Below are 17,707 nucleotides of genomic sequence, written 5' to 3'. Positions count from 1 at the left end.
TGTACAACTCTATGATTTACTAAACTCCTATTAAAATATATCTGGACAATAGGAGAAGAACAGCAAAATTGATTAGCATGGATAGTTCATCACTATTGTACTATTAAGCAGAATTTCTCAATAACATTCAAAAGATAACCACCCCAACCATTTATAAAGGAATAAATACACAAAAGTTGGAAAAGCTTGCAATTCAAAACTTTAAACAACTTTTAAGTTATCTAATGCTAATATATCCTTAAATTGCTATTTCAAAAGTACATAAATTCAAACAATTTTTGTTTTATTACATTACTTTTTTTTCCTGTTCATTCCTTTTTGTGTTCTCTAATTTCCTTCTGTTTCTATTGTCTAGTTATCTTCTGGCCTTTCTGTATTAAAGTTCTTCCTTCTGCCAATTTTTCTCTTGATTCAAAAACAAGGCTTTTATGTGCTGGGAGGAGGAGTTATATTTATATGTTATGAGAGAAATTCCTCAGATATTGTTCTCAGAAAGTTAGTTTGTATTGATTGTCATACTGGTACATTCATGGAGCTCATTTCTAAATGCTTTGTTCATGCTGCATTTTTGTTTCCTTTCTTGCTGTTTGCTGCTTTGCTAATGTCATCTTCCCTGCTGACACCTCACATTCATTCCCCTTATCCTGTATCTCACATTGTCTCATTATCTGGTACAAAAGTACCTCAATATTCTCTCCTTGTATCCTGCACCTCACATTCCTTCTGTTATTCTGTACCTTGTATTCTCTCATTATCCTGTACTTCACATTTCCCATTATACAATACCTCTTATTATCTCTCATTCTTTCGACCTCACATTTTCTCTCTCATTATCCTATGTCTCACATCTTCTCATTGTCATGTGCCCTATATTCTTTTTTCTCACACCTCGCATCACATTTTCTCAGCCTTATGTTGTATCGCACATTCTCTCTTATTGTCCTACACCTCATGTTATCTTCTAATATCCAGTACCTCACATGCTTTCTGGTGAAGACTCACCTGGAGTGCTATGTACAGTTTTGGCTCCTGATATAATACAGGCTGTGCTTGTCTTACAACGATTGCAATGGAGATTCATCAGATTAGTCTCTGGGACATTAAGATTGTCTTATGAGGAGAAATTGAGGAAAATGTGTCTGTATTCCTGAGGGATTTGAAGAATAAGGGATGACGTTATTGAAACTGACAAAACTCTTACAGGGCATGACAGGGTGGATGTAGATAAATAGATTTCTATGGCTGTTGAATGCCAAACCAGGATAAAAGATAAGGATTTAATAGTTAGATGATGAGGAATATGGATTAAAAGGGTGGAGAATCTTTGGAATTCTCTGTCCCAAAGCTCTTGAACCAAATCTTTGAGCATATTCAGAACAAGAATCAATAGATTACAAATGACATCAAGGTATATAAGACGCAATGCTGCATTCCTGTACAAAAGTAGATGATTAGCCATGAATGGCAGAGTAAGGTTGAAGGGCTGAATGACCTATTGCTATGGATTGGACATATGCTGTGAAGCCCAGTGCCACAGCAAGGATTCATTAAAAGTTTTGCTTAATTTTCAGGGGAAACTTATTATGAGGTCCAACAATGTGAGGGAGGTTTGGGGTTTGCAAGTGGAGTTTGGCAGAGTGGGGAACTAAAGGGGTCAGATGTAGTATGGGCAGCATCATTTCCCATCCCAATCACTGCTGGCCAATTCCCCCTTTCCTTTCCCCTTGAATTAGCTTTGTTCCTGGCCCGAGACTGTCAGTCAATTCTCTCACCTAGCACCTTAGCCTTTCATGCTCTGCTTCAGGTCTTGGCATGTCTTCCCCTAATTTGTACCTTGCTCACAATTCCCTGCCCTGCACCTCTCATTCTCCTCTAATCTACTCCTTTTGTCTGCCTTTGTCTTATCTGAGTTGTGAGGAGTAAAGGATTGTTATCTTTTCAGACTGCATTTTATAAATAAAAATAAAACACGGGGTTCATGTGAGCTGTTATGCAATTAGCTTGACTGTTAGACTGGGTGGTTTGATTACTAGTGATCAAACGAAAGCTGAGATTGCTTTCCTGAGAAGAATGTGCAAGGTATTTAGAATTGGAATCAATGAAGTAAATCTCTGAATTTACAATAAATAGTCTCGTGAGTGTCTCAAATGGCCAGAAAAATTTTTGGGTTGGTAACAGTTGTGCTATAAACTGTCTAAGTACTTCTAAGATGAAAGGGATTTGGGATCTAGATAACTAATTAGCATTTCCACCTAAATACACGGCTAATGTGTTTCACATTGCCAGAGGAAAGAGAGAAGTGGAAGCTATTTTTGAAACCAGGTTGCAGGCTTCCTAAAAGTCCATAAATATCTCAGACAGTTAGCAGTTCTAAGCAGCCAGCATACACAAGAGGGCGCTTGACTTTGCAGTCTGTCATAATTGAATTAGCAGGGTGGTGAGATGGTTTCTCATTGAAGAGATGTATCCTGCACTCATCTAAAGATTCTGGGAGATTTGTCCTGGCATGGCTATGTTTCAAGAATCTTTGAAAAAGGCTTCACTAATGTGGTAGATTTAAGAAACCCTGCGAAAATTGAGGGAAGGTCTCAAAGATGGTCACTTAAAGTTACAACTAGGCAAATTGGGGTTAAAGGAAGCTGTTGGAGCTGAGAACAGCTGTAGAGTGTTTGCTATGAGGGACTATCAATCCGTACAATTGATGTGTGTTATATGTAAAAAGGGCACATTTCTCTCTCTAGCTCAAGATAGAAGTTGCAGCTAGACAAGTAACCCCTTTTATGGATGTGATGTGTAATTAATTAGGAAAAAAATCAGTTTCTCATATCCAACCCCTACCTCACCGTCAAACCCGCAGACAAGGGTGGCGCAGTGGTAGTATGGCACACTGACCTCTACATCGCCGAGGCCAAACGCCAACTCTCCAACACCACCTCCTACCGCCCCCTCAATCATGACCCCACACCCGAGCACCAAACCATCATCTCCAACACCATTCATGACCTCATCACCTCAGGGGACCTCCCACTCACAGCCTCCAACCTTATTATTCCCCAACCCCGCACGGCCCGTTTCTATCTCCTTCCCAAAATCCATAAACCTGCCTGCCCTGGTCGACCCATTGTCTCAGCCTGTTCCTGCCCCACCGAATTCATCTCCACCTATCTGGACTCCATTTTCTCCCCTATGGCCCAGGAACTCCCTACCTATGTCCGTGACACCACCCACGCCCTCCACCTCCTCCAGGACCTCCAATTCCCTCGCCCCCAACACCTCATTTTCACCATGGACGTCCAGTCCCTATACACCTGTATTCCGCATGCAGAGGGCCTCAAGGCCCTCCGCTTCTTCCTGTCCCGCAGGCCCGACCAGTCCCCCTCCAGCGACACCCTCATCTGCCTACCCGAACTCGTCCTCACCCTCAACAACTTCTCTTTCGATTCCTCCCACTTCCTACAGACAAAAGGGGTGGCCATGGGCACCCGCATGGGCCCCAGCTATGCCTGCCTCTTTGTAGGTTACGTGGAACAGTCCCTCTTCCGCACCTACACAGGCCCCAAACCCCACCTCTTCCTCCGTTACATTGATGACTGTATCGGCGCCGCCTCTTGCTCCTCAGAGGAGCTCGAACAGTTCATTCACTTCACCAACACCTTCCACCCCAACCTTCAGTTCACCTGGGCCATATCCAACACATCTCTCACCTTCCTGGACCTCTCAGTCTCCATCTCAGGCAACCAGCTTGTAACTGATGTCCATTTCAAGCCCACCGACTCCCATAGCTACCTAGAATACACCTCCTCCCACCCACCCTCCTGCAAAAATTCCATCCCCTATTCCCAATTCCTCCGCCTCCACCGCATCTGCTCCCACGATGAGGCATTCTACTCCCGCACATCCCAGGTGTCCAAGTACTTCAAAGACCGCAACTTTCCCCCCACAGTGGTCGAGAACGCCCTTGACCGTGTCTCCCGCATTTCTCCAACACATCCCTCACACCCCGCCCCCGCCACAACCGCCCAAAGAGGATCCCCCTCGTTCTCACACATCACCCTACCAACCTCCGGATACAACGCACCATCCTCCGACACTTCCGCCATCTACAATCCAACTCCACCACCCAACACATTTTTCCATCCCCGCCCCTGTCTGCTTTCCGGAGAGACCACTCTCTCTGTGACTCCCTTGTTTGCTCCACACTGCCCTCCAACCCCACCACACCCGGCACCTTCCCCTGCAACCGCCGGAAATGCAACACTTGCCCCCACACCTCCTCCCTCACCCCTATCCCAGGCCCCAAGATGACATTCCACATTAAGCAGAGGTTCACCTGCACATCTGCCAATGTGGTATACAGCATCCACTGTACCCGGTGTGGCTTTCTCTACATTGGGGAAACCAAGCGGAGGCTTGGGGACCGCTTTGCAGAACACCTCCGCTCAGTTCGCAACAAACAACTGCACCTCCCAGTCGCAAACCATTTCCACTCCCCCTCCCATTCTTTAGATGACATGTCCATCATGGGCCTCCTGCAGTGCCACAATGATGCCACCTGAAGGTTGCAGGAACTGCAACTCATATTCTGCCTGGGAACCCTGCAGCCATATGGTATCAATGTGGACTTCACCAGTTTCAAAATCTCCCCTTCCCCCACCGCATCCCTAAACCAGCCCAGTTCATCCCCTCCCCCCACTGCACCACTCAACCAGCCCAGCTCTTCCCCTCCACCTACTGCATCCCAAAACCAATCCAACCTGTCTCTGCCTCCCTAACCTGTTCTTCCTCTCGCCCATCCCTTCCTCCCACCCCTAGCCGCACCCCCATCTACCTACTAACCTCATCCCACCTCCTTGATCTGTCCGTCTTCCCTGGACTGACCTATCCCCTCCCTACCTCTCCACCTATACTCTCCTCTCCACCTATCTTCTTTACTCTCCATCTTCGGTCCGCCTCCCCCTCTCTCCCTATTTATTCCAGAACCCTCACCCCATCCCCCTCTCTGATGAAGGGTCTAGGCCCGAAACGTCAGCTTTTGTGCTCCTGAGATGCTGCTTGGCCTGCTGTGTTCATCCAGCCTCACATTTTGTCATCTGTTTCTATTGCCTTGTATCAAGTTTGCTGTTTTAACCTCTTCCTCAAACCTCTTTGACACCTTCAACATTTCCTGCATATTTGCATCAAGCCTATGATATTGAGTGATGCTGATTTGGCACTTTATGTTGGATTCATTAAATTCCTTGAGTCTGTTAGCTCAACTGACCTCACTTGTATACATTAGTTAATGGATCACAAGATCTGTCATCTTGCATTTACGGCATGTACATGCCAGCTATTCACAGTGAACCAAGTGGGTGGAAATGTGGCATGTAAATATCTGCAGATGTCTAGTTCGTAAAGTTTCCTGACAAGGTGGTAGTCTTTAAGGGGCAGATTTACATATGATTCCTTGTGCATGTTCTGCTAAGTCGTTTGCGCCTCATTGCTTATCATTCCCGAAATTCAATTATTTTGAGTATTCTCTTGCTTGTGCCCGTATTAAATAGTTGCTCGGCGTTATGCTTTGCTACTGAATGCATCCAATTTAAGTTAGGCTGTAGCAAAGATATGTCAAATGCAAAATTTATGCCGAAAGTTTTGTGTATAATTTGCATCAAAATCATTTCATAAACATGCCCTTGCTCCCTACACTGCTTCTCTTGAAAAGAAGTGTCATTATTGATATGGTAGTTCGTAAGTCTCAGACTGATGAGTGTCAGCTCATTCAAATTTTTTAAAAATTAAACTCATTGCAAACTGTTATCTGCCCATATGATTCTTGAAAGCACTTTCAATACAATTACCTAGTTATAAGGCAAGAGGAAGCATTGTTACTCTTTCTATTTGTATTGTGGTCACACCACTAGGCGCAATGTACAAGATTTAAGGTGTTTAAGCTAAAAGTGCAGAACGAAAGTAGAGAACTGACACCAATTTGTCCTAGCTGACCAGAGTATTCAATCTGACTACTTTGGGTACTCTCCTATTATAGATTTATTTGTGAAGCCTTTGAAAGATAGATCATATTATCATCTTGTAATCTAAAAATTGTTATTCTCATTTATTCATACTTTAATCTTACCTGCTTTCATATTTCAGAATTTAAATCCCTGCAATAAATCAGTGCACCTGTTCTGTTCTTATCTACACACAGGAGGATCCTGATAGGTTGAATCAAAGTGACTTTGAGCGGGTACTGAGAGAATCTCAGAAGGAAGTGCTGCGGCTACAGAGACAGTTAGCTGTGGTGTCTCTGAGAGAACCTTCCCACCAGCATAACCTTGGGACTGTGAGTAAAATATTTGTACAGCATAGCCTTACTTCAACAAATCCCATCTGAAAAAAATTATCAATTTCTCCCTGTTTCCACAGCTACATGTTGGTTTCCTTAGATCTGTGATTATATCAGGAAATCATGTAGCTCATCCCGGGGGAGTGAATTCATCTGTTCTTGGCTAAGTCCTATTTTGTTACCTGACTTGGGAAATTCAATACTAAAATTCTACTCCACTTGCTTTTCCTGCTTATTTTTTAACCTGAACACAGCTGGTGACATGAGACATGAGATATGGATCTTATACAGTCAGGATAGACTGAAACAGAAACAAGGAAGTGCACAGAGAGCTTCAGACTCCTTCAGTCCAAAGACAAATGGTTAGCAATAGGACACATCAGAATCCAGTGTGAAGTGGAGAGATTTTGTTTGTAGGATTAAGAAGTTGACAACGGAAATAGAAGCAGAAAGTGCTAGAGAAGTTCAACAGGTCTGGCAGCACCTGTGGAGAGAAAATCAAAATTAACATTTTCGGAGAAGGGTAATTAAACTTAAAATGATCACTAATTCTTTCATCACAGATGCTACTAGACGAACACTTCCTGTTTTTGTCACAGATCTCCAGCATTTGTGGTATCTTTTATCTACGTGGATGACTGAAACTGGACAGTTCAATCCATATACAGTAAGACTTTCCCAAGAACACAGAACCGTACAGTATAGAGGTGGTCCATTGGCCCATCGATTCTACATGGGTGAAAACTACTCTAAACCTATACGAGTCCCAGTTTCCAGGACTTGGCCCATAGCCTTGAAAGTTATGATATTTCAAATGCTCATTCAAGTACTTTTTAAAGATTCTGGGGTTTCCTGCCTTGATTAGCCTTCCAGACAGTACATTCTAGATTCCCACCTCCCTCTAGGTGAAAAATGTGTTCCTCAAATCCCCTTAAAACCTCTCACCTTTCACTTTAAAATTACACTACTTGTTGTTGACTCTTCAAGTAAGGGAAAGAGTTGTTTTCTATCCACACTGTCCATATCCCTCATAATCCGATATACTTCAATCCGAACCCTTCTCAGCTTTCTGTGCTTTTAAGAAAACAACTTAAGCTTATCCAGCCTCTCTTCATAGCTAAACCATTCTATCTCAGACAACATCCTTATGAATCTCCTCTACATCCCCTTACCGATGCAACCATATCCTTCAAAAAATGCAGTGACCAGAACTGCACACAGTACTTGAGCTATGGCCTAACTAAGTCCTGTACAGTTCCACCTAACCTCTATGCTCTTATAATCTGTGCTATGACTGATAAAGGCAGGTGTCTCATATGCCTATTTAACTGTCCTATTAATCTGCCCTGTCACCTCAGGGATCTGTGGACAAGGACTCCAAAATCCCTCTGTTCTGCTGAGCTTCCTAATGTCCCATCATTCCTGGAGTACTCCCTTGTCATGTTACTTCTTCCAAAAAGCATCACCTCACGTTTATCAGAATTAAATTCCATCTGCCACTGATCTGCCCATCTGATCAATCTGTCCATATCCTCCTGAATTCTAATACCTTCATCTTGCTGTCAACCACTCGGCCAATCTTTGTGTTGTCCTGAAACTTACTTATCATGACCCCCACATTCTCATCTACATCGTTTATATTTGTCACAAACAATAAGGCACCCAGTGCTGATCTCTGTGGTGTGCCACTGGACACTGGCCTCCAGTCATAACAACAGCCTTCTACCACCACCCTCTATTTCCTATCATTCAACTAATTTTCGATTCAATTTGCCAAATTACCCTGTATCCCATGAACTTTAACCTTCTTTATCAGTCTTTCAAGAGGGACCTTGTCAAAAACGTTGCTGTAATGCATAAAAACAACTATATTTCTATCATCTACACACTTGGTCACCTCCTCAGAAAATTCTCTCACCTTTGTAAGGCATGATTTCCCTCTGGCAAAGTCATGTTGACTATCCTTGATCAAACATTGCCTCTCCAAGTGGTGAATAATCTTTTTCCTTTAGAATTTTCCTCAATTCTTTCCCTACCCTGATCTGAGACTCACTGGCCTGTAATTCCTTAGTTTATCTCTAACACCATTCTTGAAAAGTAGAACCACATTATTTGTCCTCCAGTTGTCTGGCACTTACCCTGTGGCCAGAGATGAATTAAAGAAAAGAAAAACTTGCACTTACGTAGCACTTTACATGACTACTAGATATTTCAAAGTACCTTATAGCTAAATAAATACATCTTGAAGTGTATTCAATGTTATAATATTGGAAATATGCAACATATTTGCAAATCACAAATTTCTACAAATAGCAATGTGACCAATCCAGATAACCTGTTCTTTAGAGTATTGATTGAGGGGTAAATATTGACTAGAACATCAAGATAACTCACCTACTCCTCTACTATGTCCACCTAAATAGGCAGATAAACCTCAGTTTAACTCTGTATTTATAACATACACTTCAGACAATGCATTGCTTCCTCAGTATTACACTGGAATATTAGCCATAATTTTCATGCCCAAGCTGTGGAATGGATTTTGAACCTGAAATCTTATGTTTCTGAGATAGGTGTGCTATCACCTGAGCCACAGCCGAAGCAATTATATGCTTTTTCAGCTGATTCAGCTTTTACATCTTGATCTCCTGAATGTGTATGAGCTAATGAATACGATCAACAATCCCCTTGTTTGCCTACCACTTCCAAATCTCTCTCAGCCTGGACTCTGTCTCCACCTATCCGCTCACCTCTCAACACCACCACCTACAACCCCCTACAAAATCTCAACCCCATCTTCAGCATAAATACTACTTAATAATTAAATTGGACTGCTATTAGTTCCGAACCACTGGACTTGAAACGTTAACTCTGCTTTCTCCCCACAGATGCTGCCAGACTTGCTGAGTTTCTCCAATCATTTCTGTTTTTGCTTTAAATCTCTAGCATCAACAGTTTTTTGTTTCATTATAAAAGTCTAATCCCCCTTATTGCAGAAGGGAAGGAGGTATAAAAGAGGAAAAATAGGGTGATCAGCTATGATTGTAGTGGGAAAATGTTAGAACCCTGAGGTAGAGATAATGGGAACTGCAGATGCTGGAGAATCCGAGGTAACAAAGTGTGGGGCTGGATGAACACAACAGGCCAATCATCATCTTAGGAGTGCAAAAGCTGATGTTTTGGGCCTAGACCCTTCATCAGAAACACTTTTCTGATGAAGGGTCTAGGCTTGAAATGTCAGCTTTTGCGCTCCTAAGATGATGCTTGGCCTGCTGTGTACATCCAGCTCCACACTTTGTTATCTAGAACCCTGAGGTAGACTGGCTTGATGAAGCTTTCTATGGTGAAGAGCTGGTTGATTTCTTCTCAGTGAGTACTAGAATGGATTTCTGGGATCCAGGGAATATAGATCCATAAACCGTAGGTGATCAACAAGAATGGGAGCTGTCACTGAGGTAATTTATGAAGAAATGGCTCCTGGATGGGAGTTTCAAGGCAAGAGCAACAATAATTTTAAGCAGGAGGTAGATGGATTCCTGACAGGCAGGAAGACCAAAGGTTATTGAGGGGCAGATGAGAATGTGCAGTTTGAAACATGAAAGATCAGCCTCGATCTTAATGTATGGGAGTAGTTTGGCAGGACTGAATGGCTTACTTCTACTCCAATTTTATATGTTTATATGTTCATCTGAAGTAACAAATTTTACCAAGGAGGAGGATAAGTTTGAAGATGGCAGTTAATCTGAAATACATGTTTTCTAATGAAAACTTAAGGGTCCACTGAATGTACATTTCTATCAATAGAGGGGAAAAGTAGAGAAAAAAACCTCATGTTCTTCTGTATTTATGTTGAGAGACCTGTGGTAAGCTCCTTTGTATCATGTTGGGGGCAGCACGGTGGCTTAGTGGTTAACACTGTAGCCTCACAGCACCAAGGACCCAGGTTCGATTCCAGCCTCAGGCGACTGTCTGTGTGGAGTTTGCACATTCTCCGTGTGTCTGTGTGGGTTTCCTCCGGGTGCTCCGGTTTCTTCCCACAGTCCAAAGATGTGCAGGTTAGGTGGATTGGCCAAGCTAAATTGCCCATAGTGTTCAGGGGTGTGTGGGTTATAGGGGGACGGGTCTGGGTCTGGATGGGATGTTTCAAGGGGCAGTGTGGACTTGTTGGGCCGAAGGGCCTGTTTCCACACTGTAGGGAATCTAATCTAATATCCTATGATTAACGGGAAGAGCAGTGCCCACTTGAGTATTGGTTTGCAGTTATACCACAATGGTTGCATACATACAATTCAAAATAGAAGTATAAGCTCCTTACAATAGTTCTAAAGAAAATTTTAATGTATCTTCACTGTGTGTCTTTGACCTTGAAAAGATTATGTACAAATGTACGCAAATTATTTGGTAGATGTTTATTACAAGAACCTTCCTATTTCCAAAGCCATTGCAAAGAATCTTAACTGTGGTGAAGCTTGCCTCCTTGTAAGGGGAGATTTGATGAAATCCATTTCCAGCATTCTGTGAGAACATAACCTCCATGCTGTAATATTATACATTGGTGCTAAGTGGGGCTGTTTCAAAACGTTGGCAACATTGAATTCTGCCCTGCAATTGAGGAGTGGCTTATTTCTAGGATTTCAATAGATCAGTCAGGACTGTTTGAGGATTGGAAGAATTGAGACATTACAGGTATGGAGAAGGGAGAAGGGAGAGGAAGAGAAGCAGCTCCATTTTATGACTGTTGCAGTTAGTTACGCTCCAGGAAGACAGCTGAACCATATAGGTACACTTATTTCTTCTATATTGCATGTTTTGTTGATGCAATTGGCTGTAACAAACTTGATGAATAGTGGAGAGATAATGGGAACTGCAGATGCTGGAGAATCCCAGATAACAAAGTGTGGAGCTGGATGAACACAGCAGGCCAAGCAGCATCTTGGGAGCACAAAAGCTGACATTTCAGGCCTAGACCCTTCATCAGAAAAAAGCTTTTTTCTGATGAAGGGTCTAGGCCCGAAACGTCAGCTTTTGTGCTCCCAAGATGCTGCTTGGCCTGCTGTGTTCATCCAGCTCCACACTTTGTTATCTTTGATGAATAGTGGATGCTGTTTGGCTAACACAACTTTCTGCTGTACAGGTAAAGCTATTTTCTGTAGTGATTTTCTATGGCGCGAGGTCACACAAGAATGCAACTATCATGTCATAGGAGAAGTAACTGTACTGTTCAGGGGAATAAGTATGGAGTAAAGAACAGTTGGATGGCTTTGTGCTTTTAGAAATTAAGAAGAGTTTTAGGAATTAGTGGGCAGCTACATATTGGGGTCATGACTCAAAAGAAGTCTTGGGGAGCTGAAGAGGTAAGTTGCTGGCTGTAACAGGTTGGGGAAAGCTGTTAAGGGGTTTATATAAAGCATATGAGCATTAAACTTCTTTGCATCTGAGACAGTTGGTGTTAAAATGTCCACAAGCATTACATACTTGATGCAAGGGAGCAAGCTTGGAGCTTGGGGGCAAAACCCAAGGCAGACTAGTGACGCTATGTGTGGGTGAAAAGCTGTAATTTTTTTTATGAACGCATAATGCAGTGGATTTCTAGGATCCAGAGTAGTATTGATCCAGGAAGAGAGTTGATCATCAACAATGGGAGCTGTTGCTGAGGCAGTCCATGATGGCCTGGTTCTGAGAGGGCCGTGGGGAGGACCTTCAAGGCAAAAGCACCAAAAGTGTATAAGTTTGTTCTTTTGAAAGTTTTAATGAGGCTTGTCACGTATTATCATGTTGTTATTAACTTTCTGAGAAATCCATTGAATCTGCCTTGATCACAATTGCTACTTGAGGTATGATAGACATTATTTGATCAGTCTACTACTTATTTTGTACTATATTCTGTGTGTTTAGAAATAAGTTATACATGTGTTCTAGATTGTATACTGTGCTAATATTGTGCAGTACAGTTTACTGTTGTTTCTTTAAAAACACAGAATCTTGTGGATTTATAACCTTAGGTAGTCTCTTGGATCCAATACTTTATCTTCTTTCACAATACAAGTTACTAGACCCCAGGCAGATTGCATTGTGTGGTTGTCTGGCCCATAATTGTAAGTGTGCATTCATTAAAATTACTACGGGGTTCTTTATGTGTATTAAAAACATAAAATGAAATCACACAGACCTCATTGTCACACTGAAAATTGAAAGCTCATAGTAGACTCACTGAAGGTAATTTTATAAGACCCCACTTGAAGGTTAGACCCTGTCTAGCAGCAAGCATGTAACCCCTGTCTCTACTATCCTTCTAGGCAGGGAGTTCCAGATTCTCACTACTCTCCGGGCAAAAACATTTTTCCTCCCATTTCCTCTAAACGTTCTGCCCCTTATCTTAAATCTATTACCCAGTTTTTGATCCCCGTGCAAGACTGCATCCCAAAAACTGTGCGTAGTTGGATTTTCTTATTTAAGGATGGATGTAAATGCCTTGGAAGTAGATTGATACCTGGAATGAATGGATTGTCTTATGAGGATAGTTTGGACAGGCTGACCTTATTTCCCTGAAGTTCAGAAAAGTGAGGGCTGATTTGATTGAAATGTGTGAGACCCTGAATGGTCATGACAAGGTGAGTTTAGATTCCTCTTGCCAGTGTTTCCAGAATGAGGGTTCACTGCTTTAACTTCAGTGTTGCCCACTTAGGTCAGTGTGAGTTTGGAACCCTCTGCTTCATTGAACATTTTTAATACAGAGGGGAAATGGATTCTTGTTTGGCAGAGGAAGCAAATGTTACCAGGGGTAGATAGGAATGTGAAATTCAAACCTGAAATAGATCAGCCATTATCGTCTTGAATGGCAGAACAGGCTTGAGGGACCAAATGACCTACTTTTGTTCCTATTTCAAGCTTTCCTACAGTGCCGTCATTCTACATATGCACTTTACCTGTAGAAATGCTGGAATAACTTACAAACTTTATGGTCCTTGATTATTATCAAGAATAGCAACTTGTATTTGTGTAGCAACTTCAATGTAATGAAACATTAGAATGTGCCTGATTGGAACATTGTAAAACAAAGTTTGACATTTTTCTTGAGAAAGGAAATATTAGGATGGATGACCTAAAGTTTAGTCAAATATTGGTATTAAGGAGCATCCTAAAGGAAGAAAGGAGTTTGGGAGCACATGCCAGAGTTGTGGACATTGGCAGCTGAAGACTTGGCCACTTATAGTGGGATGACTATAAATTGCGGACCTCAAGAAGCCAGAATTGAAGGAGGGAAGATGTCTTGGAGAGTAGTAGGGCTGGAGGAGACTAAAGATAGGGAAGGCTAAGGTTGTGGATTAGATTAGATTAGATTAGATTTCCTACAGTGTGGAAACAGGCCCTTTGGCCCAACAAGTCCACACCACCCTTGAAGCATCCCACCCAGACCAATACCCTATAATCCACCAACCTCTGAACACTATGGGCAATTTTAGCATGGCCAATCCACCTAACCTGCGCATCTTTGGACTGTGGGAGGAAACCAGAGCTCCCGGAGGAAACCCAAGCAGACACAGGGAGGATGTGCAAACTCCACACAGACAGTCGCCCGAGGTGGGAATCAAATCCGGGTCCCTGGTGCTGTGAGGCTGCAGTACTATCCACTGAGCCACCGTGCCGCCTTGAGAAATTTGAAAATATTGATGTGCCTTTTAAAATCAAAACATTGCTTAATCAGAAATTAATGTTGGTCACCAAGCACAGGGGTTGTGGGGGAAAGGGATTTGGTACAAATTAGAATCTAGTCGACAATGTTTTGGATGACCTCTTGTTTATAGATAGCTCCATATGGGAGGGTTGCCAGGAGTGTAACAAAGATGGGGGCTGAAGCAGCATAAAAGCTGAGATGAGGTAGATCAGGCAAAGTTACAGAGGTGGAAATAAGTACTTTCTAAGCCGGTAAACCAAAAAGGGGGAATCAATGTTAGGTGCTTAGGAGACACCAAGGAAGATGACACGGATTTGGGAATGGAAACAACTGCAGTGATTCTCAAGCTGTAATTTGTTCGATAAACATGGGGACCAGAGGAAGGCAGTCTCACTCAGCTGAATGAAGATGTTGAGGAGGATAGTCTGGTCAATGAGATCAAAGGCAGTAAACTGAACATGAGGAGAGAGCTGAAATCACCCAGTTCCATTAAAACATTGGACAAAGCTCCTGCAGAACACTTATCGATCTGAGCTGGTACTATTCAGGATGTGACGGAGACATGCATTTACTCTGCAATCTTACTCTTTTTCCAGCACAGATAGGCGTTGTTAGATCAATATTTTCCGAAGAGTCCAAATCCAGTGGTAGGTTCCAGGAAAACTTTGTTGCAGCTTTGTTTTCAGTACAGCTCCATTCCTGCAGAGCAATAACAGACACAAAAAGTTTTGAAATGTCTTAACTTAGATAGTTCAAACTTAGAGTGCACATGCCCTCCCCCACCTCCAACTGCTTTTGTTTATTATTGGTCAGCAGCGCTGAGTTATCCCTTTGTGATTAGATCTCAGGTACAGCATCTTATACTGTTCAAACTTGCTTCAGCAATTTACTTGCTGTCGCGTACGCAATTTAACTGTTGATAGTCTTTAACCTGAAGGAAGCACTGCCGCCTCAGCAATTTCAATGTATTTTTAATTAAGCTAACCATGGCACTATGAGACAAAGAAATGGGCAGGCTTGTGATCCACCCCTGGTCCTTTATGGTTTCATGATGTTACCAGACTCTCCATGTAATGATATGGGGACTGCTTTTACTGTCTGAGATCAGTTTAAAATCCTTTCCTCTTCATGTCTTTTTTGTGCATAGGTGGATCTATAGCTACTTCAGATTCTAAATCTATGACTATCTGAAGAATCTTAACTGAAACCTACTGCTAGTATTGTAACAGATTGATTAAATAATTCAAGAGACGTTCACAAATTGAATGTTGCGTGAAATGTTCTTACCTATGTCTAATGTATAAACAACTACAGCTGCATATTCTATCTCAGTTTGGTGATCGTGAGTCTACAGAGCTAGTATTGTTCTACTTTTGAAGACTACATTAAGCAAATACTTTCCCAAGTTCTCTAACTACTGTCAGCCATGTTCTGCTGCATTAGCCATGGGCAGCCATTGGCCATTTAGTGCTGCTTAATCATGGGTAGTCCTAAAAATCCCCCTTTGATTTCCCCTTAAGCGAATCACTAAGCATGCAAGTATGTAGCTACACATACGAGATCAGCTTTCTATGCAAGAATGGTTGCCTCAGCAGTCCTGCTACTTTTTCTGTCGTTGATCTCTCTCACACATTCATGCTCATTCCCTTCCCTCATCTGCAGTCCTGCAATGTTTCGTACTTTATCTTTAACTTCCTGGGTATGTTCATAGGTCAGGAGTAGCACAGGCTTGCATTTCACTCTTTGGTTGTCTGATACTGCTGTTAATAATTTTATTTCCCATTCTCTATTCACAGATCACCTCACTCAACAAAAGTAAAATAACATCATACATGGACTTAAAATTCTCCCAGCCCTCTTCATCTATGTCCATCTTGAGAATACTTATTCAATATTTTTTCCTCTTTGCAAATTTTATGAATGTTTGTGTCATTGATTGTTGACTACCTCCATATACAAGTGCCCCCTCTGAGCTGCAATGTACATGGCATCAAACAGCACAGCAAATTACCATGCGTTCACCAGGTTTTACCTTCAGCTTATGTTTCCCCCTTCCTTTTTTAATCCTCCCAGAGTCCACATTCTTTCATTTATGTAACATTTTGACATAATAGCCTATCACACCTTTGTCTTGACTGTAATTCTTTCTATGTCTGTTTTACTAAAACTACTTTTATCGTTTTAAAGTCAGTTTCTCTATGGATTATTTGTCAGTGCCATATTGTTTAAACTATGTTTTTGTGCTCTTCCAAGTCTCTCTAATCTTTTTGTCAAGTAGGTGTACATGTTCATGACCTGTTCTTCAGTGCATTTTTTTAATCATGCATTTCCTCATGTTTGCTACCTTATAACCTTCTAATTATTTAAATAATCTTGTAATATTTTTTAATACAATTAATAATATTTCAATATTTTAAAACAGAAAACAAACATTTCTATTTGATTCAGGCAAAACACACTTTGTTCATTCTTTCTCTAAAGTGACCCACATTTTTTATAGTTACTTGATAACTCATTCTGGATGTTTGATGTATAACTGTGTAAATTTGTCCAAATTCAAAATTCTGTTTACTCCCTCAGAGTCATTAACAACTTTTTATGCATTGAAACACGGATTCTATGCATGCCCTTTATCATTTTCCAGAATCATTTTATATTTTCAGATAACTATTCCCTTTAAATGTTTTAGAATACCAGGGCTTCTGAGTTTAAATATAATTTTTGTGATGATATGCTTAAGTGTACTGAGGCTGAAGACTCCTGATACTCAGCACATTTAATGTCTTCACAGTAGTTCTCCAACTATTGAGATCCGTTGTTAATGAATCGATGGATGGGCTGAGGATGTCTCATCCATCCCTGTGTTGCAATCCTGAAAGCCTGAAGACGGGTTCAGAAGTTCATAACCATCGGTGAAAGCCCTCAGTATCTTCAATTCTCTGAAAAACAAAATAGCATCTATCCAAGGTAACAAAGTGTGGAGCTGGATGAACACAGCAGGCCAAGCAGCATCTCAGGAGCACAAAAGCTGACGTTTTGGGCCTAGACCCTGATGCTCTCTGATGAAGGGTCTAGGCCCGAAATGTCAGCTTTTGTGCTCCTGAGATGCTGCTTGGCCTGCTGTGTTCATCCAGCTCCACACTTTGTTATCTTGGATTCTCCAGCATCTGCAGTTCCCATTATCACTGATAGCATCTATTCATTCCACTTGGATTAATTAACAGTGGTTCACTGCTGGTTTAAAGGGGTGCGGTGAAAACTCCTGGACGTCAACAGCCTCTCTTCCTCCTGCAAGGAAATAAGTGTGTCACAATTAACAAAGAAAAAGCCTACTTCCTTTGTTAGATTGTACCCTCTTTTTTTCTTAATTCCTCTGTCAGTTTTCTCAGATTCAGAACATATCATCAGATAATTTTGTTCAAAGATTTCCAAAATTCAAATTTCTCTCTTATTTGGATACTCTACACCACAGTACATTTACACTGAGCAAATCTTATAACTCTTTGGAAGTTGACTGTGTCGAAAAAATGAAATTCCAAATGCGATAATTTCAACAAAAAAATTCTGCTATGAAAATTTACCCAAAACTCTTTCCTCAATCGAAGCACAGCACAGATGGCACACTAATTTGAGGGAAGTGTGAATAAGTTATATCTTTTGACTTAATTTTTACTTCTTCAATTAACATTAATTAACTGCAGCCA

At 41.6% G+C, this 17,707-nt stretch overlaps 1 protein-coding gene across 7 annotated transcripts in view; it reads left to right on the top strand.

Moving 5' to 3' along the window:
• Positions 1–17,707, top strand: part of LOC125464533 (RIMS-binding protein 2) — a 218,364-nt gene that overhangs the window by 74,844 nt on the left and 125,813 nt on the right. For all 7 annotated transcript variants that reach the window (XM_048557017.2, XM_048557015.2, XM_048557016.2 and 4 more), the window contains one exon: positions 6,191–6,325. In XM_048557017.2, the coding sequence (XP_048412974.2) occupies positions 6,191–6,325 (135 nt within the window). The remainder of the gene's footprint in view (positions 1–6,190; positions 6,326–17,707) is intronic.

Source organism: Stegostoma tigrinum, chromosome 27 (genome assembly GCF_030684315.1).
Source record: "Stegostoma tigrinum isolate sSteTig4 chromosome 27, sSteTig4.hap1, whole genome shotgun sequence".
NCBI classification, from domain to species: Eukaryota; Metazoa; Chordata; class Chondrichthyes; order Orectolobiformes; family Stegostomatidae; genus Stegostoma; species Stegostoma tigrinum.
The sequence above is the reverse complement of the archived record's forward strand: the minus strand, read 5'-3'. Positions and strand labels throughout refer to the sequence as shown.